The sequence below is a fragment of the Corvus hawaiiensis genome, chromosome 7 (assembly GCF_020740725.1).
Source record: "Corvus hawaiiensis isolate bCorHaw1 chromosome 7, bCorHaw1.pri.cur, whole genome shotgun sequence".
NCBI lineage: Eukaryota > Metazoa > Chordata > Aves > Passeriformes > Corvidae > Corvus > Corvus hawaiiensis.
The window spans coordinates 7,959,086-7,984,719 of NC_063219.1; the positions used below are offsets into that span (position 1 = coordinate 7,959,086).

Here is a 25,634-nt window from a genome sequence, read left to right on the forward strand (position 1 = left end):
TAAGAATTCCTATAAAAAAAGATTATAATATTAAAGTGCATATGAGTGCACAGTGTTTCAGAAAAACGTATGCTTAATTTAAGAGGGCTTGAACCTGTTTCCATTATATTAAATCACAAAGCTTTGTTCCATAGGAGTAAGCTATAAACACATCAGGTGAGTAATCAGTGTTACTCTATGTTGGTCCTTGTAGTATGAGAACGTATCTTGGTGCACTGAAATACTCCTTCAGAGTCTGCTTTCATATATATATATATATATATATATATATATATATATATATATGTTCAGGATTTCATGAGACTGGAATTGGTTTAGTAAACACCTTAAAAATGCAATTATAGCCAGACTGTAAACTAGGTGAACCTAAAGAAATCAGTGTAACAGCAGCCATTGACTTCAGCTGTGGGGATTCTGCATTTTCACTGGAGTGATTGGTTCTAGGGCGTTGCACCCAGCACAAAGATTGTGTGGAACCTCTTGCTTGGCTCACAGTCAGTCAGTCTGGGCAAGTTTGGGACCAAGTGGTCCCTGTGTATACGGCGCACAGTTGTAATAATGTTTTTTGTTCATCTGTTTCGCTGGAGAAGCACTAAGTGGTTAAATGAGTCATAACTCTGCTCTTATACCACTGGATTTTTTAGTATTTGTCATTCTATCAGATAGTTTTTTAATTTGCCTAAGTGCAGTAACCTCTGGTAGGTTGTACTGTGTGCAGTTCCATCTTTCTTTTGTTCTTTTCTTTCTATTCCCAGTGGATCTGAAGTCATGAGGCTCTGAAATTCATTGTAGTGCATGAAGAGGGCACTCCATGGCTTATTTAAACTCGTTATACTCTATTCTTTAATTTTCATTCCATCAAAGGCATCATACATACTGATATTTTGACATAGATACTTTAAAATCTTTTGTTATCAGTATTTCATCTCTTTAAATGGAAGGCAGAAGGGAAGAAGCATAGGAGACTAAGCAGTGTTTATCCTCTTTGAGTTTTCCCTTCAATTTGTCTGGCATGTGTTTTAAATTATTCATATACCCCTAAAGGAATAGGCTTCGTTTTAGGGCAGGTGGAAGCTAATTGATATCTGATGTGCCAGTTCTCTCACAACCAGCTTCTAACAGCCTGCATAGATTTAACATTATTCTGCTGCTTACTAATTCTGTTTCAGCTTCTCTCACCATCTTGTCATGTTGGGCATTCTGGAGCATTTGCAAACTGCTGAAAGGGAAACAAAGGAAAGATACTTTCAGGCTGCTTTGTAAATGCAACATTTCCTCTGAGTGCTTTGACAAGCCTCATGATTACCTATTCAGTTAATTCTGGCTGCCAAATTAGGAAATTAATCCTTACAGGAGGAGTTCCATATGCCTTCAGTTTGATTCAATGTTATGTACATTGTGATTATACCAAAATTCTTGTATGATCTGTATTTCACATCAGTTAGGTGTTTTGCAACCTCATTATCTGAGGGGAAAAACCCTCCTTCCCCCGTCCCAAGACAAGTTTTGCCTCATCGTTAATTCTACAGTCGGCATAGAACCTGGATGTTGCAAATCTGTTTCTCTTACAGCATTAGTATAGAAATGACTGTGTTTTGTTTTAATCATAGGTTGTTAAAAGTTCTGAAGAAAAGTAATGTTGATTTTTATTTGACCAAATTGATAACAGCTGACTGTGTAGCTGGATGTAGATGAGGACTTGCCTTTAGTAGCTTAATTCTTAATTTGTTTCTTTTAAAATAAACTATGAATGGAGAATTACAAGAGATTTCTTGTTTTCAGGTTTCAAAAGCATGGAATTAACTCCTCTTGCTGCCATATGTGTAAATGTTCTTTTGGCTGGGAAAGAACTGAATGTAAATGGTCCCATTCAGGTTACACTTCCTCTTCCCACAACTACGGTAAAATCAGGAGATGCTGTACCTGCCTGGACATTCGATATGAAAATTGGTAAGTGGGTTAAGTTATTTGTTATTCTGCCTTCCAGCACACGCCTGTAGTTTCGGGCACACGGCACTGCAGGTCATGGAACAGTGATGGCACTATTCTAAGAAGTGATGGTCAATAGATGGTCAATTTTCTTAAGGGACTACCTTGAATTGTTAGTTCAAAAAGCTTTGGTAAAATTCATTAGCATTCCTCTTGCCTGCTTTTTTAATGTGCTGGATTTTTATTTTCGTGGGAGGTTGAGTATTCACAGAACATATATTTTAGATGATGTTAAATTTCAAGCCTAGTAATTTTGTGAATTCCTTCTTATAAGAAAGCAAACCAGAACTGAAGGTTTGGATGCTTTGTTTCCTAGACTGTAGCTCTAAAGATCCTTTGATGCTAGAACTGGAATAGATGTTGCTTCAGTTAACAAAAACAATTCAGAAAGTGAAATGAAGGGGAAATAAGAGTTATTCAAGGGAACAACATCGTTCTTCCAAAATGCAAAGAGGAGGCTGGGGATTAGTCATTCTAAAGCTTTTGTCATCCCTTCATGTCTAATTTTAGTCAGGAGTGAGTAATGAGCTACATCCACATAACCCATTTAGATGACCTGTATTAGGTGTGGGTGCATTAATGTCCTGATTGTCCTACATTGTACCTTATGGTTGCCATCACACTTCAGCTTGAAATATGCAAGTGAGTTAGGAGGGCATGTGCTGCTCCTTATCAAGGCAAAAAGCTTTTGTCCAGCTGTTGGAAGTACAGGAGAGGGACACCAGCTCTAACAAAGTGTTGTTTATGTGTTCAAGAAACTGATCATCTTAATGGAGAACAACTGAAGAACATGGATTTGAATTAAGAACATGCTAATAAAATTTGGCTAGGCTCTCTTGTGGGGAAAAAAGTAAATAGGATAAGTTTTGGCATAGAAGATTAAGTCTGTCTATACACCTAGAACACTTTAGAGGGGTAACTGGTGGGAAGAGATGGCATTTTTCATCAAAGAAAGGGTTTTAGTTTGAGGTGGCAAAATATCACCCAGGGTTTAAATTTCTTACTGCCACAGCCACTTTTGCCAGCTCCTGTGCTCATCCTGTGCTGAGCTGCTTTAACTCCCTAAGCAAAGCTAAGTCAACACTGTTGTTAAAACAACGAGTTGACAGAACTGGAGCAGCACAGGATCAGGTCAGAATATAAACCAGTGTAAGGTGTTTGTTATGTGGGTGTTGAGGGTCCTTCTCAGCATTCCTACGTAGGCATGTTGGCCTTGGGAGTAAAACAGGAGCCAGGATCATGGCATGCTGATCCAAAACCCAGTAAAACCAGTTGTTTTTTTCCTCTCCAATGGGATGTACTTTGACAGAGATTCCAGAAAGGCAAATTGTTTGTAATGGATACTCTCTGAGGTGTACTGTTCACATGGAGCCTTCACTGCTGCTTGCTGAGGAGAGGGCAAGCAGGATGGCAAAAAAGGACAGAAACTTTTGGGGCATAACTTAACTTGAACTTTTTCTCCCATTTCTTCCTTTCTTACAGTAAAAATTTGCAACTGTATTCACTTTCTGGATGTTTATTCTTAAATATGTTTCTTTTATTTTTTACCTTTGATCCAACACATGAAAAATGACTTTTTCCCAAGGTAACTGAGTAATTGCAAGGCATGCTGTAGTCAAGGTTCTGGTGACTGAGGGCAGCTGAACACCTCATCTCTGCAGCAAGCATTCCAGAGCATCCATAAGGAGCAGCAGGCCCTCATCTGAGCTGAATGCATAGCTCCTGCTGCACTCAGTAATGAGGCTCTGGCATCCAAGATGTTGCATGCGGGATGTCCCCAGCAAGACACTGACACAATTTTTAACTCTAAAGTCCTTGGGTAATGTGTTATGATGGTAATCAGAGCTCCCATGTCAGTATTGGAAGTGGCAAGGGAACAGGTCTGTGTGGGCTGACCCATATGCACCAGGAAAAAGATAGAAACTGCTTTCACAGGTCTGCCTGTGCAGTGTTCCCTGGGGTTACTCCAAGTGTAGTAGTACTGAGACTGTTCCTGGAAAATGAGCTTTGGTAATTGTACTCCAGCTGCTGTAAATGCAGAATTTGTTGATCTGTATTGAGTATGTCTTCCTTCTCACTAAATATTTTGCTGCATTAGTGCTAAAAGTGCTTTGTGGATTTTAATAGAATTACAAAAACCAGAAAGCTTGCATTCAACATTAAATTGAGAATTATATCCTTCTGCTTGAATGGCAGTAAAGCATAGAGAAAATGGGCTTACTCATTAATCACATTTTAATATTTTTTCTTAATACCTAGTATTTTCTATGGAGTATATTGGGGGAAGATGTAATTTACAGAAAAGGACAGCAAACAGTGTATAGCTTCTTATGGCTTTGTTCAGTTAAGATAGAACTTCTGGACACCTAGAAATTATTTTTGCCTTTTATACAATGCTTGCTGGTATTACTCCTGACTCTGGGCAACGTTTCTCAGGTGGCTGAGAAAGCACTTTCAGAGCTCTAGGTGGTTGCTGCTGCCCTTCCCCTCTGCCAGCCATCACAAGCACCAGGAGAAAGCCGCATGTTTTACTGCTAAGTGATATTTTCTCTGTGTGTGCCTGTGCATGTGAGCATCTGTGGCAGGCATCCATCCTCATCTTTACCTCCTGGCTGGGAGATATTTACTTTTGCTTTGCTGAAAGAAGGGTCCTGGAAGAAAATAGAACTGAAATTCATATAAGCTCCATCTTACATGAGCTATACTGTTTTCATACTTCGATTACTGGTGTTTAAAAAAAGCTGGTGGTTGTCTCTACCTCTCAGTATTTGCAGGTTGAATATGTAAGGTTGGTTACATGAGGATGTTTTCTGTCCTTAGAATTTCACAGATGGCCCACAATAAATGTGTTTAAGTGAATTAAGTATAATTCTCCCTCTTCTAATGGATGCTTTATTAATTGTAGAAGCGGGCATACCATAATACCTGTCCCATGTGTTGCCAAACAGATGGTGTGTCCTAACAATAGCACTTCCTTGGGCTAAGTGAACTGTTACAGCCTTGGGGCAGGGAGAAGGAGAGAAACATTCAAGACAAACATTGTTTATCCTATTGCAGCTTAATAAGATTAAAATGTTTTCCCACTAAGTTCTGCTAGCTGATGGTAAACTTGTGTTCACATGCATCAGTTAACCTGCTCCCTCATTTTTTAGTCTTGGCCTTCATGCATGCTTAAGGTCATATAATAGGCTTTCTCAAATTATTTGTGTGCATATCTATGTGCATATATGTAAAAGACATTTATTAATAGAAAATAAGTCATATTAATTTTACTTCTGGTAAGTAATGTTGATGCTTTGTTTCAAGGTAAACAGCCACAGAGGGATATTTGCAATGAAATTGTCAGGAGAGGAAGTTTGCCTGTTTAGCTAAAGCTGTGTAATAAACAATGGCTAAGTCAGAAGTTTCAGTTTTCTTATGACCTTGTGTATTTTTGGTAATAGCATAATTGCTGATGGTTTGAGGTATAGAAGAATCTTGCATGGCATGTGCAATGTTTGTCCTTTTTTTCCCCCCAGGTGCTTGGGTAAACCGTGGGCTAGGAATGGTCAAGGAAGTGGATGGTCAGTTAGTATGGACATACACTGCTCAACACTTGGGCTACTGGATAGCAGCTCCACTGCCTGGAACGAGAGGTATGGCAACAACTGGCCAAGCAATTGCTGAATGCCCCACGTAAGGCTGTCAGTTTGATTTCTTTATTTAATAGCAGGAAGGGAGAAGTGACATGCAGCTTCTTCACTTGGATAACTTTTGTTTGAGTCCTTACAGTGATTTTCTTGCATGTTTTGTAAATTCATATGAAGGAATCTATCAGAGAAACAGTATGTCTGATTCCAAAACCAGATAGGACTCTCTGACAGAGTGCTAAGTAGAAAATGTAGACCACTTTTCTAAGTTAGTTTGGACAATTAATACAAATATAATTTGTCTGGAATGAGGTAGATGTCATGGTAAGGCTTTAGTACTTGAGATGAACCTGTCATTATATTGTAACCTGTTTGTATATTTTCTAGTTTGCTGAAATAGCAAGGTGAAAAGGGAAGGATGAACATAATGCCATTGGAACACAAAATCACTGGAAAAGTACCGTTCAGTTTATTAGCTCTGCACATCAAGTGGAATCATTTGGTTTTAAGAACTAATGCTTGTCTGGTTTTGTTTGACAATCTAGAATCCATTATTAGTGCTGTTTCCAAGGACATAACAGCCTATCACACAGTGTTCCTTACGGCCATACTGGGAGGAACTCTTGTCATTATCATTGGATTTTTTGCTGTTCTTCTTTGTTACTGCAGGTAAGCAAAAAGAAGTTTCAGTGGGCTCATTATGAGTAGAGTTTGAGGTTGATAAAATAGCCTTTTCAGGTTAAGACTTGTTTCCTTAGCTAAACTATAATGGGTAGCCTAAAATTTTTTAAGAAATTACAGTTACAGAATTTCATTTTAAGTTTGTGATATCTCATTACACTATGACTTCTTAACCAAAGTCTAACCTTCAGCTTTGCTAGTCAACAGTCCAGTATTTTGTAGTATGCTCTGCAGTCACCTTACTTCTCTTTTGCATAGGGATAAATGTCGTCGCACACAGAAGAAGGAAAAAAACACAACTAAGCTGGAGGTCATAAAAAAAGATCAGACAACGTCAACAACTCACATAAATCACATCAATGCTGTGAAAGGGTCTTTAAAGTTGGAGGATAAGTCACAGTTATATACACCGAAGATTTCTTCATACAGCCCTCAAAGAAGGCTGTCCATAGACACAGAAGATGGAAAATCACAAGACAATTTTAAAATCTACACAGAGGATGCTTCTTACCAGTCATCCTGTCAGACTGGTCAGGCAAGAAATTCAGCCCATTCAGTGGAGCCTAATGCTGGAGTGAGGCTTTTACAGCAGCCAAAGCACAGTAACAGTGCTATTTCCCAGGCTCCTAGGGACATTCCAGACCAAAACAGATACCTTTCACTGAAAGAGGAGATATATGGGCTTTCCCACATCCCAGAACATCTAATGCATATTTACAATCAGCCTATTGCTATTCTTCAAACCTCAGACCTTTTCCACTCCCCAGAACAACTGCATCCTGCTAAATCAGCAACTTTGCCAAGGAAAGGGCAGCTGGTGTATGGCCCCATGATGGAACCCATGAATCGCGACAATTACATGCAAACACTCCCCAAAATGCCAGTGCATTCTCATCCCCAGCCTTCTGCCTGCAGAGATGAAAACAGTACCCTGGGTGGTGAAGAGGGCTTACCTTCCCAAACATCCAACTGGAGCCGGTACACCAACAGCTTACTGGAATCTGTCTCTGTTCCTGGGACATTGAATGAAGCAGTTGTAATGACTCCATTTTCATCTGAACTTCAAGGTATTTCGGAACAAACATTGCTGGAACTCTCTAAAGGAAAACCATCTCCACATCCTCGAGCATGGTTTGTGTCCCTGGATGGAAAACCAATTGCTCAAGTGAGGCATTCCTTCATAGATCTGAAAAAGGGCAAAAAAACAGAGAGTAATGATACTAGTCTGGACTCTGGTGTGGACATGAATGAGCATCATCCTAGCAGGAAACTGGAGAGAGAGAAAACTTTCATTAAAAGTATGCCACATTCTAAGATTCTTTACTTGGAAGATCTGGATCTGAGTAGCAGTGAAAGTGGGACCACTGTTTGCACTCCAGAGGACCAGGCTGTGAGGCACATTATGGAAGGAGGGAATGGGCCAGTCATAGAACAGCATGATGAGGAAGGTCTAAGAAAAAAATCTCTACCAGGAAGTCATGAGTCTGGTATCCCTTCTGCTAAAAAAAGGGATAGACCACCTCTAATGAAAAGAGATAGCAAAACCAATATCTGGAAGAAAAGAGAGGAGAGGCCCCTTATTCCTATAAATTAAAACACAATGTGCTTTGTGCTTTTGCTCTCCCTGCTGGTTGTTGACCTCTTGGCTGCTTCTGTAATTCTGCAGTGTTGGGTTTACAAGGGAAAAGTTGTTTTCTAGTATAAAAAGTTTCCTTTTTTTAACGTACAGATTGAGTTACTAAACTTCAGCTGGGCAATTGATATTCCATGCAAATTGAAAACAGGGAAATGCTACTTGTAAACTTTTCCAGTTCCTGATTTTATTGGCAGTATGGGGAAGGCCCACATTTTAATTAGCCTGTCATTCTTGGACACACCTTTGGGAATGCACAGTGAGAAATGTAGGCACATGTTTTAATATTTTTGTACTTGTTGCTAATGTGATGGTAGCCTAGTTAAAGCCATTCCTCAGCCTTGTTCCTAATCAACGTGACCATTCTGTACAGCATTTTATATGTGAACTTTTCTAGGGATCTGTTACTACTTCTTTGTACAATGTGAAATGTTTCATCCGTTGGTCCCACAACACCAGCAGATGAGCTCTGTTGGATTTATCAGCGGAGCTCTATAGCATTACTGCCCTCCCTGTGTGGCCATCCATGTGCAATTCCATACAACAGTGGGGGAAGGGGGAAGTGTACAAGCTCTGTGGCCACTGCAGTTCACGGTCCACGCTATCTTAAGATGTTGCCCATCTGCTTTGTTTGAATCTGCTTTGTTATGGCCCATGGAAGTTGAAGATTGACATCAGTTGTGAAGTATCTACGTCCAGCAGAAAAGGACTGGTTCTGGTAGCATTTGAAGCTGCAGCTACTCCTGATCCCAGTGTCTTGTTTTGGCTTCTTTGTCAGTGAACATCTTCTCTTCTGCATGCCGTTGGGCCAATTGTGCTCCACAATATAGCCTTGAATTTCTGCATATTTATAAGCAAGAGTTTGGCCCATGATGAAGTGTGTAAGATTAGACAAATTATGCCTTGGAAATAGTTTCTTGAGCAGGAAAGCTCGGCACTGTTGCTTTTTATTTTATGTTTAAAACAATGGGAGATCATTTGAGGTTTATGTGCCTACATTTTGCCAGCCTGAGCTGCTTTTATCTAGGTTTGCAGAGGAGTTAAGCAGGCTTTAAAAGTTGGGGGGAGGGTTACGAGCATGAGACAGAAGATTGCAAAATTTGGTCTATAATGCAATATAAATACTACTTATGACTCATCTTAGAGTTAAATTTACCAAATGTCATGAATGCATGAATTGTAACTAAGATATGTATAGAGGAAGGAAAGGCCATCAAAATATTCTTTAATTTTAATGTTCATCTTGTCAAAGTGATCATTTCAACTTTGGCTAACAGAAAAATGGATGCATCTCTTAATGTGCTTCATACAGTATACAGAATGTATTTCTGTGGCTTTGAGGCTGTTTCCCCGGTGAAATAAGTTCCAGCATTTTGGCTTTGGCAGTTTGATTATAAATCATCCTAAAAAGGCTTTATAAATATTTCCCTTAGAGCTTGGTTAAGGTTCTGTACCGAGACCCAAACATACAATGCCTATATTTGAATTGTGGTGTGAACAATGCTTGGTTGTCTGCCCTGTAGTACACTCAAGAGTTGGGAAGTATCCTATGCAGCTGGGCTTCTGGGAATATTTACTCAGGAAATATTACTGTGAAATATGTCTGTTGTGTTGGGATTGTCAGTTGTCTGGTGCTGTTTCTAGAAGAATATGTAAGGTAACCACGATGGTACTAGCAATGCATCAGTCCAAATTCTGGTGAGCAGTTGCTTCATGAATGAAGTGTTCCTATTGAGTTCACAAGTATGAAAGTGCAAATTGAGTTCAAGATAAGTGTGTGTGTGGTGGGTTGACCTTGGCTGGATGCCGGGTGCCCATCAAGCCTCTCTGTCACTCCCCTTTCCCAGCTGGACAGGGGGACAGAAAATAACTCCTAGTTGGAAAACAACTCCTAGATTGAGATAAGGTAGTTTGCTAAAGCAAAAGCAAAAGTTTGCGTGTGCACAAAGAGGAAAAAAAATAGTCTCTCCTTCTCATCAGCGAGCAATGTGTGGCCACTTCCTGGGCTGCTTCAACACGTGTAGTGGTTGCTCCAGATGGCAAACCTTGTAAAAAACAAATGCCCCCACTTCCTCCTCCTTTCCTTAGCTTTTATATCTGAGCTGACGTCATATGGTATGGAATATCCCTTTGGTTAATTTGGGTCAGCTGGCCTGGCTATGTCCCCTGCCAGGATCTTGCCCACCCCCAGCCTGCTGATTGGCAGGCAATGTTGAGAGTCAGCACTGATGCTGTGCCAGCCCTGCCCAGCAGTAGCCAAAATACTGGTGTGTTATCAACACCTTTCCAGCTCCCAGTGGAAAGCACAGTGCTGGGAAGGCTGCTATGGGAAATGAACTCCAGCTCAGTCACACCCAATATCCATGGGCATCACCATCACAGATGGGAATCTCGGCTCCGGCACCTGGAGCACCTCCTCCCCCTCCTTCTCCACCGACCTTGGTGTCTTGCAGAGTTGTTCCTCTCACATATTCTCACCCCACTCTTCTCTGGCCACAATTACATCTGCACAGTAACTTTTTTCCTTCTCAAATCTGTTATCACAGAGGTGTTACCATAATTTCTGATTGGCCCAGCCTTGGTCAGCAGCGGCTCTGTCCTGGAGCTGCTAGCATAGGGGAAGCTTCTGGCAGCTTCTCACAGAAGCCACCCATGTAGACCCCCCCACTACCAAAACCTGGCCACTCAAACTTAATACACATGGTGAAGCAGCTGTCCCCCTGCAACCCATGGCGTGCAGATACCCACCTGCAGCCTGTGGAGGATGCATGAAGGAGGCTGTGAACCTACAGGAAATCCGTGCTTCAGTGGGCTCCTGGCAGGACCTGTGGACATGCAGAGAGAGCAGCACACCCTGGAGCAGGTTTCCTGGTAGGACTTGTGGCCCTGTGGGGGACTCGTGCTGGAGGCAGGCCGTGCCTGAAGGACTGCACTCTGTGGAAGAGTGAGCCACGTTGGCGCAGTTTGTGGAGAACTGTTGCCCGTGAGAAGGATTCAAGTTGGAGAAGTTCATGGAGAGCAGCCTCCTGTGGGAGGGACCCTACACTGGAGCAGGGGAAGGACTTCTGTCCCTGAGCAGCGGCAGAAACCACAGGTGATGAACGGACCCATTCCTGTCTCCCTGTGTCACTGCAGGGAGGAAGTAGAGCTGGGAAAGAGGGAGGGGTGGGGGGAAGGTGTTTCTAAGATTTATTTTACTTCTCATTATCCTGCTCTGATTTTGTCAGTAATAAATTCAGTTAATATCCCCAAGCTGAGTAAGTCTGTTTTGCCTGTGACGGTATTCAGTGAGTGATCTCTCCCAGTCCTTATCTCAATTAATGAACTTTTCATTATATTTTCTCTCCTCTGTCCACTTTGTCCAAGGGATTGGTAGAGTGGCTTTGGTGGGTGCCTGGCATCCAGCCAGGGTCAAACCACTACGGTGTGCAAATAAGTCTGTAATTAAATTGGCCTATAGAACCTAAATGAGGTTTAATTATGATTCATCTATTTCAGATGTGAAGATGGCTTGTCATATTAGCATACCTTTGGTTCTCTTTTTAGGTAACAGGAATTTTGTTGTCCAACACCAAATACATTTTCACAATACTTTTTTTTTATGTGCAGTTCTACTGGATTTTTTTATATGACTTCTTAGCCCCAGATATTGATAATTGCATCCTTTGCTTTATTATTTACATTAGTAGGAGTCAATTTATGTATGCACATTTCTTCTGAAAGCTGCTCTTAAGGTTCAATATTGCCCTCTTTGCAGAGTTGCATTGGTTCTGATGGCTCCCTTTTCAAAAAGAGATTATTATACATTCTGTTGAACATAATAGAAAATCCCTGACAAGCTAATGGTTTTGAGGAGTTCATATTAAATTCATATGTCTTTACTTGAAATTTTGTTCACCTACAATAATATTTCAGATTTTTTAATGCATTTTTCATTGTACGTACCAAAAAGACCTAATTTCTCAAACTTACTTGTATCATTAAAAAATACAGCCTACTGTAAATGGCTTTATTTACCTTGTTTCAAAGGAACCAAGTTTGGCACTCCATTGTTCTCGTTCTCTGACAGAGTATGTATCTGGTTGTCAAAGAAAAAGGATTAGAAATCCAACTCTAAAATGATTATGATTTATATTCACACAGAATATTTCAGAATATATTATCTCAGTCTTCACATTCTAGCTGTATGTTGGAATTTATGCACTGGAAAAACCTGTATTGCCTACTAGTGATTAGAATTCTTTTTGGTTTTAGATCATTAAAAAAAGGAGTTTGACTATGCTGAGCTCTAAGAATTTTAATTCCACAAAAAATTCTACATGATGTTTAACATGTGGAGAAGACAGAATGTCACAGTGAAATTTGTTTTGGTAGTCAAACTAATGGTTTTCTGTATTTCTCTGTATGATTTCAACATATGAATTTATATGAATCACTGAATTTCTTTTTTAAGATTTCTGTTGACTCTTTGTGGCATTAACAGACTGTTAAAATGCTGGTGCCAGAATTGGGCCTATACAATAATTACCAAGGATTTGTGGCATATAGCTCTTGGAAAGGCTGGGGAAACCTTCAGAGGTTTTGACTTCTTTGAATCTGGAGGTTGCTTACCTTGAGAATAAGAAGTGGGCCATGTCTGTGAGCCCCTTCTAAGGAGAGGGGAATGGGTAGGGAAAATTGGAAAGGATACAGCTTCTTTCTGATGCTAATTTGCAAACTGGTATGTATTTGTGCTTTGGTGGAATCAATTCTTTTTGAAGAACACAAATGTTTGCAAGACTTATGTCTCAGTTCTTCACAAGGCACTTCTTGAGCTGTCAGCTTTTGCAAGAAAATCCTTTATTTATGTACATATAGTTTTAAGTGCAAGCTCATTGACAGTAATTTTTAGATTGTTACCAAATGCTAGATATTTTAGAATTAAAAAAAAAGGTGGGGGAATCACTTAAAAATCACATCTGATTAAAAGAAAAAAATCTTTATAGTATGGTCAGAAAATAGAAGAACTCTGGTATTAGAAACCTGAAAGTAAAGATTATTATGTTGATTAGGGACATTATTTGCCAACATAAAGCTAGAGATGATGCGCCAAAAATAATCCAGGATGTAGGAATGTTTAGTTGTCTCCTTTGTTTTTATGCAGTAATTTGTACCAAAGAGGATGAAATGAATGGGCACCAGTATAAATTTTTCTTGTTAGTTAAAAAAATGACACAGTTTCACAACGCTACTGACCTAACACTGTGTAAATGAAAAGGCAGTGCACTACGTCTGTTGTCTATTACTTTACATTAGGAAAATCTGGAGATAAATTAGCCTGCTGAAGTGCCTTTCTCTTTAATCAGACTTATTTTATCAGTGGGACACCTGACTATCTGAAAAGCACATTATGGTTTTTTTCTGTTAGCCAAAAAACCCCTGAATTCATACAATTATGTAGCTTTTATAATCTTTTAAAAGGCAGATCTAGTGTTCTTTATGTTGGAATACTGACTCCTGCATGCTGCTGATGATGGTAATTGTTGTAAACCCTGTTTTTTGTATTTTATGTTTGAAAAGAAATTAAAAGAAAATGTCTTTAGCAATCTGAACAGTAGTGTCTTTTTAAAATGCACATACGGGATCTGATTCAACTTCGTACATCAAGTGCAAGCATCTTGAAGTCACTGGACAAATATGAAAATGACTGGGATATTAACTACAAAAATGAAATAATATATGTTTATATATAAACACTATTATAATGATAAAACTCCTTTTTTCAGCTGCTAACTTTGCTTGCCAGTAGCAGCAGAAGGTGTATGGAGATGGGTACATAATTCTTATTTTCTAGAACTAATTATCATCTCAATTTGGAGCATAACCTGCATTGTTTTTAATTGTTTTTTAATTTTTTTTTTTAATTCAGCGGTATAATGAAAACACAGTACTATGCCTACGGAGTTAAATGAGCATTCTTTTATAGTAGTTTGTACTAATGTGTGCCACACTTCTAACAGTAGGCAGCTACATTCGCATTAAAGAATTTATATGAAAGGTGGTTTAAATGACTTGAATCTGAGCTTAATTTTCTTTTTAAAAGCAGTATGCATTGTGTTCTGAAAAAAAAAAAGCTTCAGGTTTTTTTAAGACTGGCAGGGCAAAACTGTCATTTCTTTTTGTTCTAGCATTCTCAGCCTGAAAACTGTTTTACCAAATGAAATTTTTTGTCGGTTTTAGGACTTACTGAACATTCCTATATTCCCCCTCCCCAAAACATCCTGGTACTTTATTCCCCAGGTAATTAATTTAGTTCCTTTGAAGCACTTGTTGCACTTCAGTCCATGTTAGAACAGTAATATTTTTACATGTCATTGTGTAGAAATGCAGTTTTTAGTGCTCATTAGAGCATGTTGTTCATACAAAGCTTGGCTCTGGATGTTGCAAGGCAGGTGAACTCATGGCACTGACTGTGTTCACCACCTTGAATTATGGAGCTTTATATTCAACAAATGCTTCATGACTTTGGCAACCATTTGCAAAAACTCTCTAGTATGGATATTGTTTATGTAAAACATTCTTGATATTCGGCATCCTGGTTTGAAGTATTTCTACCTTTTTATATTTTGTCAGAGGTGTCTTTTCATCTCTGTATTTACTACAGTATCAGTGTATCTGTTGCTGAAAATGTAACTAAGATTTGTAAAATGTTGCAGCTTATGCATTATAATAAAAATTCGAAAAAGTTACCAGTGCCTGAACTTTTATTTGAGCTTCTTTGAAGCCATATGTTGTTTAGGGACATCTCACAACACTTTTTTTCTAAATATCATTAAATGTATTTCTGTCATCACCATAATTCTCATGAAAAAAGAATGTTATCCTCCTTCAGGTTGCCAGTTCTAATACAGTCACATTCTCTGTTCTGTTTCTTGTGAAGAAAAACTTCTGGTCTTCAGCTGGACCTTGGAGACAATCTCCTTGTTTGTGAGACAACTCAAATTTGAAATGCTGCTCTTTCTGGAAATCTAGAGACAACATGGCAACAAAATTAACTTCCAAGACATAAGTATATGCATTTGTAATTGTTACAGTTATCTAAACTCATGGATGGTATGAAAGAGCCAGCTATCTGTAGAACCACACATACTCATTTTCACAGAGCCTTAATTTTGCAGTTGCTGTGCTCTAGTTCAAGGCCTGGACTCTCTGTGAATTTGTTCATGCTGACAGAATTCCCCAGGCTGTAATAGTCCCAGGTACACCTCGTACAGAAGGTGACCGGTACCCTGGATAATAACAGTGAGAAGTTAATAAGGTCCAGTCAGGTTTAACTGGGGAAGATCCTGGCACTGATGGTTTATGCCCTGTACAAGCAGAGTCCAAAGAACCTCCATAATCTCCTCAGCTCATGTTGGTTCCTATGGCCCTTTATTTTGGACCACATTGTCAGCTGCAAGGACTTATCTACATAAAGATATGGGAAAGATAGGGTAAGGTAGGATGTATTTGCATCTGCTGTCCTTGTAAGGGTGCCATGATGCAATGTACACAGGCAAAGGATGATGAAGCTTTCTTATTTTATAGTGCTATTTTTGCTTTTCTCAGTATCTTTCTGTAAGTACTTAGCTTTTAGCTGAATAAATCAAATCCAGTGTGATTTGTAAAAGGGAAATTAAAATTATTAAACAGATCTGAGTAGGATACAAAAAAAATGTTTCGTACCTGTCTAAAAATAAAAACTGTGGAGAACAGCAAAAGCCAGTGAAGGAGTCATGCCATAGGTGATATTCAGCATATTGGGTACACCTCAGAAAAAAACCAAAAGCACATCAACAGAATAAGGAGCTAGGTTAATAAGCTTTTAACCCTTTATGATAAAGTAGTAGCTAAATTATTTATTTGGAGAAGGACAATCCAAATGCATACTACAGAATCATTTGGAGATGTACTGCACTAAAAGCAAGTTTAAAAACATTTGCTTTGTTTGCCATGGATCAAACCTTGTCAAACAAACTTTGACAAACTTTGTTTGTCATGGATCAAAGCATATGTTGTCTACTCTCTAGGTGAAGCTGATGCCAAAAAGATTTTTGCTTTGTATACATTTTTCATGTATTGGTAGCTCTCTAGACTAATATTATATAGTTATATAGCTCCTTAACTAACTAATACTTTTCTTACCCTTTCTCTTAGATCTTAGAACAGCAAGCTAACCTTCCTGGAATCTTACCTAGTCCTACCTCTGTAGTGAACGAAGGACATTTTATTTTTTTCCAGATATTCTAGACATAATAAATGTGGGGTTAGAAGCTGGGGGGTGAGTGGCTTCAGTGGGGGGCTGAACCAAAAGGGTGGTTACTTAATTGTTTCTCCAACTGGATAATTTCTGTTAATTATGCTAATTTGTTAAACTTAGAAAATCGTTGGAGTCCTGTATTTTGTGCTTTTTGCCATACTTGCAGCTAAAGGACCTTCATTGAAGGTAACCACTTTTTATCATTTTAATATTGTTTGGCTTGTGGTTTTAGGCATCATAATCAGTTACAATAAGGCAGAGAAATAAGTGACAAGCTATAAGATATACTGAAAGACTCTCAAAATACTGGTTTAAAAATATTTATTGTAGTGCTTTGCTATGCTGGAAATGCTCTGAAGTTATTACAAGGGTTTCTAAGGTGCCTGTTCAGTCTTGTTTTCTCTGTTGCATTCACAAGTTGTTTAGTTTCTAAATTCTTTTAGAATGAGAATAAGAGGTGCACGTTTTTCTCTGTAAAGTGGACACTTCACTGCAGAGCCATTCTCCAGTTCATCTTGGTGGTCTGCCCAAAGATTATGTTTTTAATGGGAACATTACCACAAAGGTATCTACAGAAAATGAATTCCAATTTCTGTTATCTCTCCAGAAGCAAATAAGAAAAATCACATCGCAATACTAAATAGTCTTCCTTTTCTTTTCCTCCTTCCTCTCCATCCACATTTTAACTCCTCAGATTGTCCAATTTCCCAGATTGCAAAAGGGCTGTAACAACTGCTGGGTGTTTTTCCTTGTGTATTGGAGTAGCTATGTTATGAGGTCTTGTAGAATTTATTCTATGATTAGAAGTGCAGGAAGACAGATAACAAATTTTATGCCTAACCTGCACTAAGGGATGGAGAGCATTTTCCTTAATAATGCCTCCTGACATATGGGAAAAACATAATCAAGTTCTCCCTGATCAATGCATCTGACATTCTCTTCCTTGTAAGAGTCTTAAACTGTTCTACAGAGAAAGTATTGTGTGATGAAAGAAGCTGAGTAATCTTACTGTAGCAAATTCTGTTTAATAAATTTAAATCCGTTTTTAAAAATAAATTAAAATCAAGAGCTTAGTCCCACCCCCAGCTTATATTCCTGTCACTGATTCTTCAGTGACCTGATCCTGCTCTCCAGACTGCCAAAAGAACTAACCTAGCCAAACCCACTAATTTGCTGTTGATGTGGTGGGTTTTAATTCATCCTGTTGAATTTTGAGGTAAGTAATATATCCCCAACAGTGAGGAGAGAACGGGACAACTGCAGTGGCAGTAGGAGACAATGTAATTGATTTCTGCTGCGTGTCCCTGCAGGGGTTCGTGTCTCCATTCTGGATGCACCCGGGGCTCAGGTAGGAACCACGAGGGTTTCTTGTGAAGCGTGAGGTGGGTCTTGCATGGCTGTTTTTGACACCAGGGTTGTCTTTTCTCTGACTTAAACACACCTGCTCACTGTGTTTATGTATCTGATATATAAACATTTGCATATCTGATCTATAAACATCTCGAGTCCAGAGAAGGGCCACAAAGCTGGTACAGGGGCTGGAGCACAAGTGTGAAGAGGAGCCAGAGCTGAGGGAGTTGGGGCTGTTTATCCAGAGACTTTATCGCTCTCTACAACTCCTTGATGGGACGTCACACTCTTCTCCCAGTTAAGTGACAGGACGAGAGGACACAGTCTTAAGCTGTGTTAGGGGAGGTTTAGGCTGGACATTAGGAAGAATTTCTTCACAGAAAGGGTGATTAGACATTGGGACGGGCTGCCCAGGGAGGTGGCGGCGTCACGGCCCCGAAGGCGTTTAAGGGAAGAGGACGCCCCATTAGTGTTGGGGCGCTGGGGTTAGGCACAGGTTGGACCCCATGACCTCGCAGGTGTTTTGCAGCCCAGTGGATGCCTTGATTCCGTGACGGGCGCACACAGCCACCATTCCCGGTGGGAACACGCGGGATCCCACGGGCATGGGCGTGCGGGCCGCCCGCGCGGCCCCTCAGCGGGCGGTCGTCACGGCAACCGCCATGCCGCGGCCCGGCCTCAGTTCTTCCCGGGCAGAGAAGGGGAACCGCCTCACCCCGCTGTGTCCTCTTCCCTCGCCGCTCCTCGGCGAGGAACGTTCTTGAAATAGCCGTGTTTTATTACGTGCTTTTAAAAGGCCGAACAGCCCTGAAAACCTTCACCAGCGGGGTTTCTGTTCTGTGCGGTGGTCGCTAGGGGGAACTGTTGCACTCCCTCTAGCCTGCAAAAATGCGTTTATTTACCCTCTCTGTTAAATACTTGTAACAATTCTTCAAACAGTTGATAGTTACGAGTCTTTTAGGAATAGAAGAGTAATTGATGTAGTGTTTACTGGATATAGTGTGTGTGTATATATGTATATATATACACTTTATATTATAATATGTTACAGTACATATATAGTATGTATAATATATTACTATATCTATAATAATATGGAAATTATATATTAAATATATTATAGCATGAAAAAGTTCTTCCCTGTGAGGGTGGTGAGGCCCTGGCACAGGCTTCCCAGAGAAGCTGTGGCTGCCCTATTTCTGGAAGTGTCCAAGGCCAGGTTGGATGGGGCTTGGAGCAACCTGGGATAGTGGAAGGTGTCCCTGCCCATGGCAGGCGGTTGGAACTGGATGGGCTTTAAGGTCCTTTCCGACCCAAACCATTCTATGATAATGTGGTAATGGAGCTTTAAATCACATATATGTTTTTTTAAGGTGTAAGAAATTCTTCTTGTCCTGTGCTCAGCTTCTCTGAAGTGCCTTTTTGTTTCAGAAGTGGCTGAGTCCAGCTGGAACGTGACAGAGATGGAGCAGAGCTCCCAGAAAGGCAGGAAGGGTCAGCAGAGGGGCTTGGTGTTGCCAGAGGAGGTGGGATGAGGTTCTGGGAGCTGGCACTGTGCCACACCAAAATGAATAAACCCTCCCTGTGTCAGATGGTGAAGGAAAAGTGTTGGTGAAGGAAAAGTGTTGTTGAAGAAAAGCTGATCAAGCTGCAGAATCCAGATCAGTGCAGAGGTGAGAACAAGGTTAGACATAGAGGTTTTTGAATGCTTGGCTCATGAAAGAAACAGGGGCCTGAGTAAGAGAGAACTGTTATGTGAAAGGCACCAAATGCACAGGGATTTGATACAGCCACAACATGGAACAACTCAGGTGAGCTGGTCACAGCTGTGACTTGAGTCAACTCAAGTGGACACATCAAACTGGAACAATTGAAGGGGCTGTTTCTAAATAAGTTGTGTGTCAAATAGCCCTCAGAGTTAATTCTTTCAAATAATTTTAAATAATCTTTAAACTAATCCTGCCAGCAGAATGAGGATAAAGGGAAGGGAGCTGGAAGAGGATCAGTAGACAACATTCCTAGGTGCTTAACGTTCTTAAGCAAAGTCCTCAAGATGTCATTTTTAGCTAGGTATCACAGAGTTCTTGCAAAATCTCCCAGATGAGCTTGTTCATGTTCTCTTCCTTGTCTTCACCATGGTGTCATCTCTTCTGAATCATGTTTTAATAAATAAAAAGTTATTTTTCACTTTTCTTTCCCTGCTAGGCATAAAATGTTATAGAGTTAATGGCCATGCAGAAATTTTGTGCGGGAAGAGGAATCCTAAGAGTGGATAAGATCAATCCATGATCTTGTGATTTATACAATTCTTAATCCTAGGTTTGAGAATGGTACCTGACAATGCTTGTACCTTGCTAAACTTTTGAAGCATGGAATCACAAATACTTTAAAAGGATTAAGTTACAGATTATTTTGAACTTCTTCAGAGAAAGAGCTTCAGAAAATAACCTATTGCAGTAAATGTTACAGATTAACAGCTGCATTGAGCATATTTTGGACATATTTTTCCCAGGTCATGGTATAGGGAGCCCTTTCAGTGATAACACGGGAAATTTTGTTCTGTTTGTTTATTATATGTAAACAGTTCCCTTTTGCAGTTACAAAATTCCATGACATGACACAAGATGTATCCATTTGCTCTTATGAACTGTTTGCTTCTTGAACTATTCTTGTTCTAGATCCAGTCTGGTATTTATTCACTTTTTTTTCTGTCTGGCTTTACTGGCCTCAGAGTACAAGTGTTCTTAACCCCAGTCCCTTATAACATTACAGAATTTGAAATTACTCTGGTTTATTTCCCATTAGAACAGATCAGCCTGTACTGATTTTTGCCAGCAGAGGCTTGAATAGCATATTCCCGGTATGGGCACTCACATGCTGTGTCTCAGGATCCATTTGGATTAATGGTCTTTGGAAATAACTGTGTGTAAAAGTAATAACTGTTGTAGGTTTTTTCCTAATGTTTTTTAGATGACATGTGCCTCTTAATTTGTTTTATTGCGTTTTAAGGCAATGATAACTTAATCTTTAGTGTCACTGCACAAAAGCATCTTGAACCCCTAGGGTTTGTTGGCTGTGTAAAAGGTACAGCTGGGTGGCATCAGCTATCTGTGTTCACCTCTCTAAATTGTTACCATGAAGTGTCCAGGTAACAGTGGAATATTTTGCCCTCTGAATACTGTGGGATCCCAGTTCTGAATTTCATTTTGAAATAGACAGTAGAAACAAAATTCAGTTCCCACCTCTGTGGAAGGTCAAATCTCTATTTTCTGTATGCTTGGGAAGTCTCTGATTTGCAGAATTTAAGCTATGTGCAATAATACAGAAAAGGGAACTTTGCCCCTCTCTTGTAATCTTGTCAAGATTTATTGGGTCAGAGAGCAGAAAGATGACTTTTTTACCTTGCTACTTTATATATTGGTCTGTGAACACTTGGGGTTTTTTTGAGAAGGTCTCTACAGTAAACAAAATGAAATAAAATATGAGCAAGTAAAAAACATATATGTAATCTCAATATTTCTGAAATCTCCTGCAAATAATGAAAATAGAAGATATAACTCCTGTCAGAGATAGTAACTTAGTGGTGAAAAAACCTAAGTATTGTGAGACTTAAGAAGTAAGACCAAAAAAAAAACCTGGTAGACCAGGACTAAGGAGAAGCTCATCATCCTGGTTCTTTTATAGGCATCCTGAGTGACCTTGGTCAAAATAGTTCAGTGCCTCAGTTTTTTCTTAGGAGTGTTTCCTTTCTCCTCTTCCCTGCCTTGTCTGATCAACCTATCCCCCTTTCAAGGAGGAGGATTTCAGGGCTTTTTGTATATATTGGCAGTGACACAGTAGACTTCTGATCAGCTACTTTGTGCTTTTCTAACAACCACTAAGCCATGGTCCTAAGTTTGGGATTTGGATTTGTCCAATAGAAGACTGACTTCAGTGAGCTGTGAGCTCCTGAAATTGGATGGTAGTTTCTCAGTAAAGCCACATGGGTACAGGTTCCTCCTGGCAGACATCAGCCAGCTGCATTCGTTCCACATTATTTCAAAAGCTATAAATATAAGAAAAAAACCCAATGAACACCCGATATCAGAAAAACTGACTTCTCCTTTTCCTCTCTACCGGATATATGAAGCTTGCATTGTGACAGAGACCTGGAACAGAGCACAGCATTGATAAATTGGGGCAGATTTGCAATGGAACGTTGTGTGCTCAGTCCTGCCAATAAACGTGCCTGGATGTTATTTTAAAACAGATTTTTAAATAATACAGAGAACAATATTTACTCTTGCTTACATTCTTATATTGACACCATCAGAATGATCTCCAGTGTTATTTCATGACTTCTAAGTGATTTAACCATTGTTTAAGGGGGTGAGTTTTCTGAGTGTGAAACACAAGGTTTTATTATATACTGTGTAATAATGCTGCTATAGGGGCAATAAAAACCCACAGCAAATTAAATGAAAAGATTGTGAAGCACTTCTGTTGCTGATGCTTCACCTGACATCTGCAGATTTGGTTGTTTTTTTCTTTCAGTTACCTAAATTGAGGAATAGAGATTATACTTCTTTTTTTTTCCCTCTTGTATTCCTCTCCAGTTGTAATAACTAGAAATGTTCCCCAGTATGTCAGTGAAGATACTGAAAAATTGCTTTTTAACTGGTGTTGCCATAACCACAAAGTGAGCACATCAAAAGGAAGAATTGAGTTTCCCAAATCTCTGCTCATAATCTTTTCAACCTTGCATTTGTTATTAGTATTTTGTTTGTATTTTTTTCAACTATCATATAAAAAAAAAAGTCCAAATGATTTTTTCGCTTTTACAACTTTTGTGTTTGTGCTATTTAACTGTTTTTGTGATTGTATAGTACAGGGTAAATCAAATAGGTGTTTTTATCAATATAAAACTGCATGATTCTTATTAAAAGTTTTATATGCTAATACTGTCTATTATCTATAACATCTGGCAGGCCAATAAGGACATTACCCTAACACTAGTCTGAAAATATATTTTTTATTATGTGCAGGGTTTTTGTGGGGGTCATTCCATGATCTTTCTTTGCTGCAGTTCATCGAGAAGGCTTTGCAGATAAACAAAACCCCCAAATGAACTGTTTAGTAGGAAAAGTTGTGCATAATGTTTTATATAGGTCTTGTATATAAAGGTTTTATAAAGGTCTTGTAAGACCTTTAAATCTCAACTTCAGAAAAGGACCAGAGAAATAATCACTAAGAGTTGTTTATTTTGGCACTGTAAAATGTAGGGGAAGACTACTGTGTGATATGTACTTAAGTTTAATGTGTGGCGTACAGTTCTTCCTCTCCACTTCTACTTCAGTTCACTTTGTACAAATGACATTGTCTAGCAGGGACTCGGATTTGCAAAAGTATGGTTTTAATGACATTTCGAAAAGATTAGTACTGGCAGGTTTTTATATATATTTCCTATGTGGGGCAAACTCTTCCAGCCCATTTCCTTCAGTGGTATCTGGAGAGGATCTGATAAGCTTTATACTGCTTTTCATGGTTCAAAGGGCATTGTCTTCCCCTTCACTCCAGCTGACAACAACAAAGTCAGACATATGTTATCACCATCACACAGGAAGCTGTGAGCCTGCTTGTGTTCAGCAAAGTACAAACGCAGGAAGAGTGTCAGGTTGGTTAAAAGCTGAGGGAGCTCTGCTAAGGTAGTATAGAGCCAATAGTACTATAACCCAGCAATCCTATTCTGTATGCTGGGTATGTTTCAGTTCAAGGAAGGGTGGTTGTCTATTGCTGATTGGTTTTATATTATTATAACCTAACTACAGGTATCCATTTCAAACCTTTTACAGGTGGGATCATCTCCAGTGGCAGGGCTGCATTGTGTTAGAAGAATAATTGCTTGGTTAGTAAAGAGCAAAGCTGCAATGGGATTAAGTGGTAAAGAATCGAACATAAAGTTCATTTGGTCAGACACAATCTCACACTCAATTAGCAAACAGGATGGAAGGTGCCTTACATTCATTCTGAATTTCCTCATTTTAACATATAGTGTGTTGTGTATCAAGAATAAAATGATGCACAATATATTAGCAAGCTCATCTAATGAAGTGCTGTGGGTGTAGTGTTGGGAAAAGTGCGTTTCCCACCTCTCTGTAATTTTGGAATGTGAAAGGTGATTTAATAGAACCTTTATGTTTCAGCACTTATTTTGGAACCACAGTCATTAGTGCTAAATTTGGATCTATTTGCAGCTTCTCTTCTGCTTCCGGTACATTGTTTACTGCTTCAGGAAAGTCTTCCCAATACATTATATTAGTTCCTATCCTCTGGCTTTTGCTCAGGACAGAACAAATCAGGTCAGCACACTGAGTTCCAGCTTCTGTCTCTAAGGACCACTTCAAGCTCTGCTATGATGTACTGCCTCTACCTGGAATTTCTAGGCCACACCATAGATAACATACACAGATATCTGTGGGAATAGAGTACTGCAGAAGTAGAGTTATGTTGACTGCTTGTCCATGCCTTCAGGGGAGTCAGGAATGGGGTCTTTGGTCTGATGACGGTCTGCCAGTGAGTGCAGCACTGCCTTACTGCAGTTTGTCCCATCTCTCTACTTGTTGTATCTTTGTTTTCACACAACCAGTGGCTATGCCAAGAGCTTAATATACTTTCAGAAGGGCCTTAAAATGGTTTGCCTCCTCTATTGAGATCACTAGATTACTTTAAATGAGAAACCAGAAGTATAGATCCCGCATCCAGTGCCTGTGTCCTGCCACTTTGGAGTGCTGTGTGGATAGAAACAGCAAGCAGCTGTGAAAGTCTGGTGAGGAGGTGTTGATAGATGAGTAAATAGGATCATGTTACGACTCAAACACAAACTTCTACATTCCTGAGCTGCCTGTATATCTAGCAGGGGGCACCAAGAGCAAGAAATGGTGTATTCACAGCAACAGAAACTCAGAGACTGCTGGTAAAGCTTTTCATCTCACACAAGGGATGCAGCAGCTGGGCTCGGAGGTTGTCCCTAAAGACTGCTGGCATTATGCACTACTTTCAGTCACTGCTCTGAGGTGGAGAATAAGGGTAACAATAGTACTTGAGCTTTCAATCCCAAAATAGACCATCATGGCAAGTAACTCTTGCTGCTCTACTATAGAGTTGCTGCTGTGAATATAGACTGGCTGAATATAAACTCACATCCTGCTATAATCCTGTCTCTTCTGTTTTACTTTAAAGTGAAAGTGCTTGAATGATTTCATATTATTTTATAATAAGGTCTGTATGAGTACTGCAGGCTTTGTGTATGTATAAATGTCTGGGTTTACATCACATCAGAAAGGTTTGTCAGGATTTTGCTGGGGGAAAAGAAGTGGGAGAGGAAGTGGCTTATTAATAGATAAAATATCTGCCAGCTGGAAAAGAGATGTGTGACCACATGACATTACACAGCTCAAGGCTGTGTAGGCATAATGAGTAGGTATGTACCTGTACTAGTGACAAGCATGGCTATAGGCAGAAGCAAGGGCAGGCTACAGAACTGAAGAAAGGATATTGAATGAAAAATTAAATGGCACTTAGAGTTTTAGCTGAGAGTATGCCATGTCATTACACATCTGCTTTAAACTTGGCTTAAAACAATACATTTTTAGATGATTTCAAACTGAATTATCCATCACTGCAGCAATTTGTAAGTTGTACTTGGCATCCTTTCATGTTAGCTAAAATCCAAGTGCTGAAAAACCTGTGCTTGCTGATAGAGTAAAAAATAAAAGGTGTCACTGAGGAAATGACCAGAATTAAACAGATGGTGAAACTAGAGAAACAAGAGATGAGGCTGAGGGAAACATTTTAGTGAATTGGCATTTAAACTGCCTATTCAGAGCAGATGGCTCACTCACAGAAGAGGTACTTGGAGGATTATGCTTGTGGTTCTACAAGAAATATGATTGATATTATTTTTCTTCTGCCATCTTTGAATTTTTCTATTTGCTCCATCTTTGAGCAAAGCCACTCAATGGACTAATTTGAGTTGAACTATTGAGATCTGGTACTTTAGTTTTGATAAGGTCTGATGTGAGTAGGTAGCCTGTTT

At 39.5% G+C, this 25,634-nt stretch overlaps 1 protein-coding gene across 1 annotated transcript in view; it reads left to right on the top strand.

The window, feature by feature from the left end:
- Positions 1–9,534, top strand: part of FAM171B (family with sequence similarity 171 member B) — a 32,422-nt gene extending 22,888 nt beyond the window's left edge. Inside the window, exons 5-8 of the mRNA XM_048309804.1 lie at positions 1,783–1,950; positions 5,508–5,624; positions 6,164–6,287; positions 6,558–9,534. Of these exons, the coding sequence (XP_048165761.1) occupies positions 1,783–1,950; positions 5,508–5,624; positions 6,164–6,287; positions 6,558–7,893 (1,745 nt within the window). The 3' untranslated portion in view covers positions 7,894–9,534. The remainder of the gene's footprint in view (positions 1–1,782; positions 1,951–5,507; positions 5,625–6,163; positions 6,288–6,557) is intronic.
- The last annotated feature ends 16,100 nt before the right edge of the window (positions 9,535–25,634 follow it).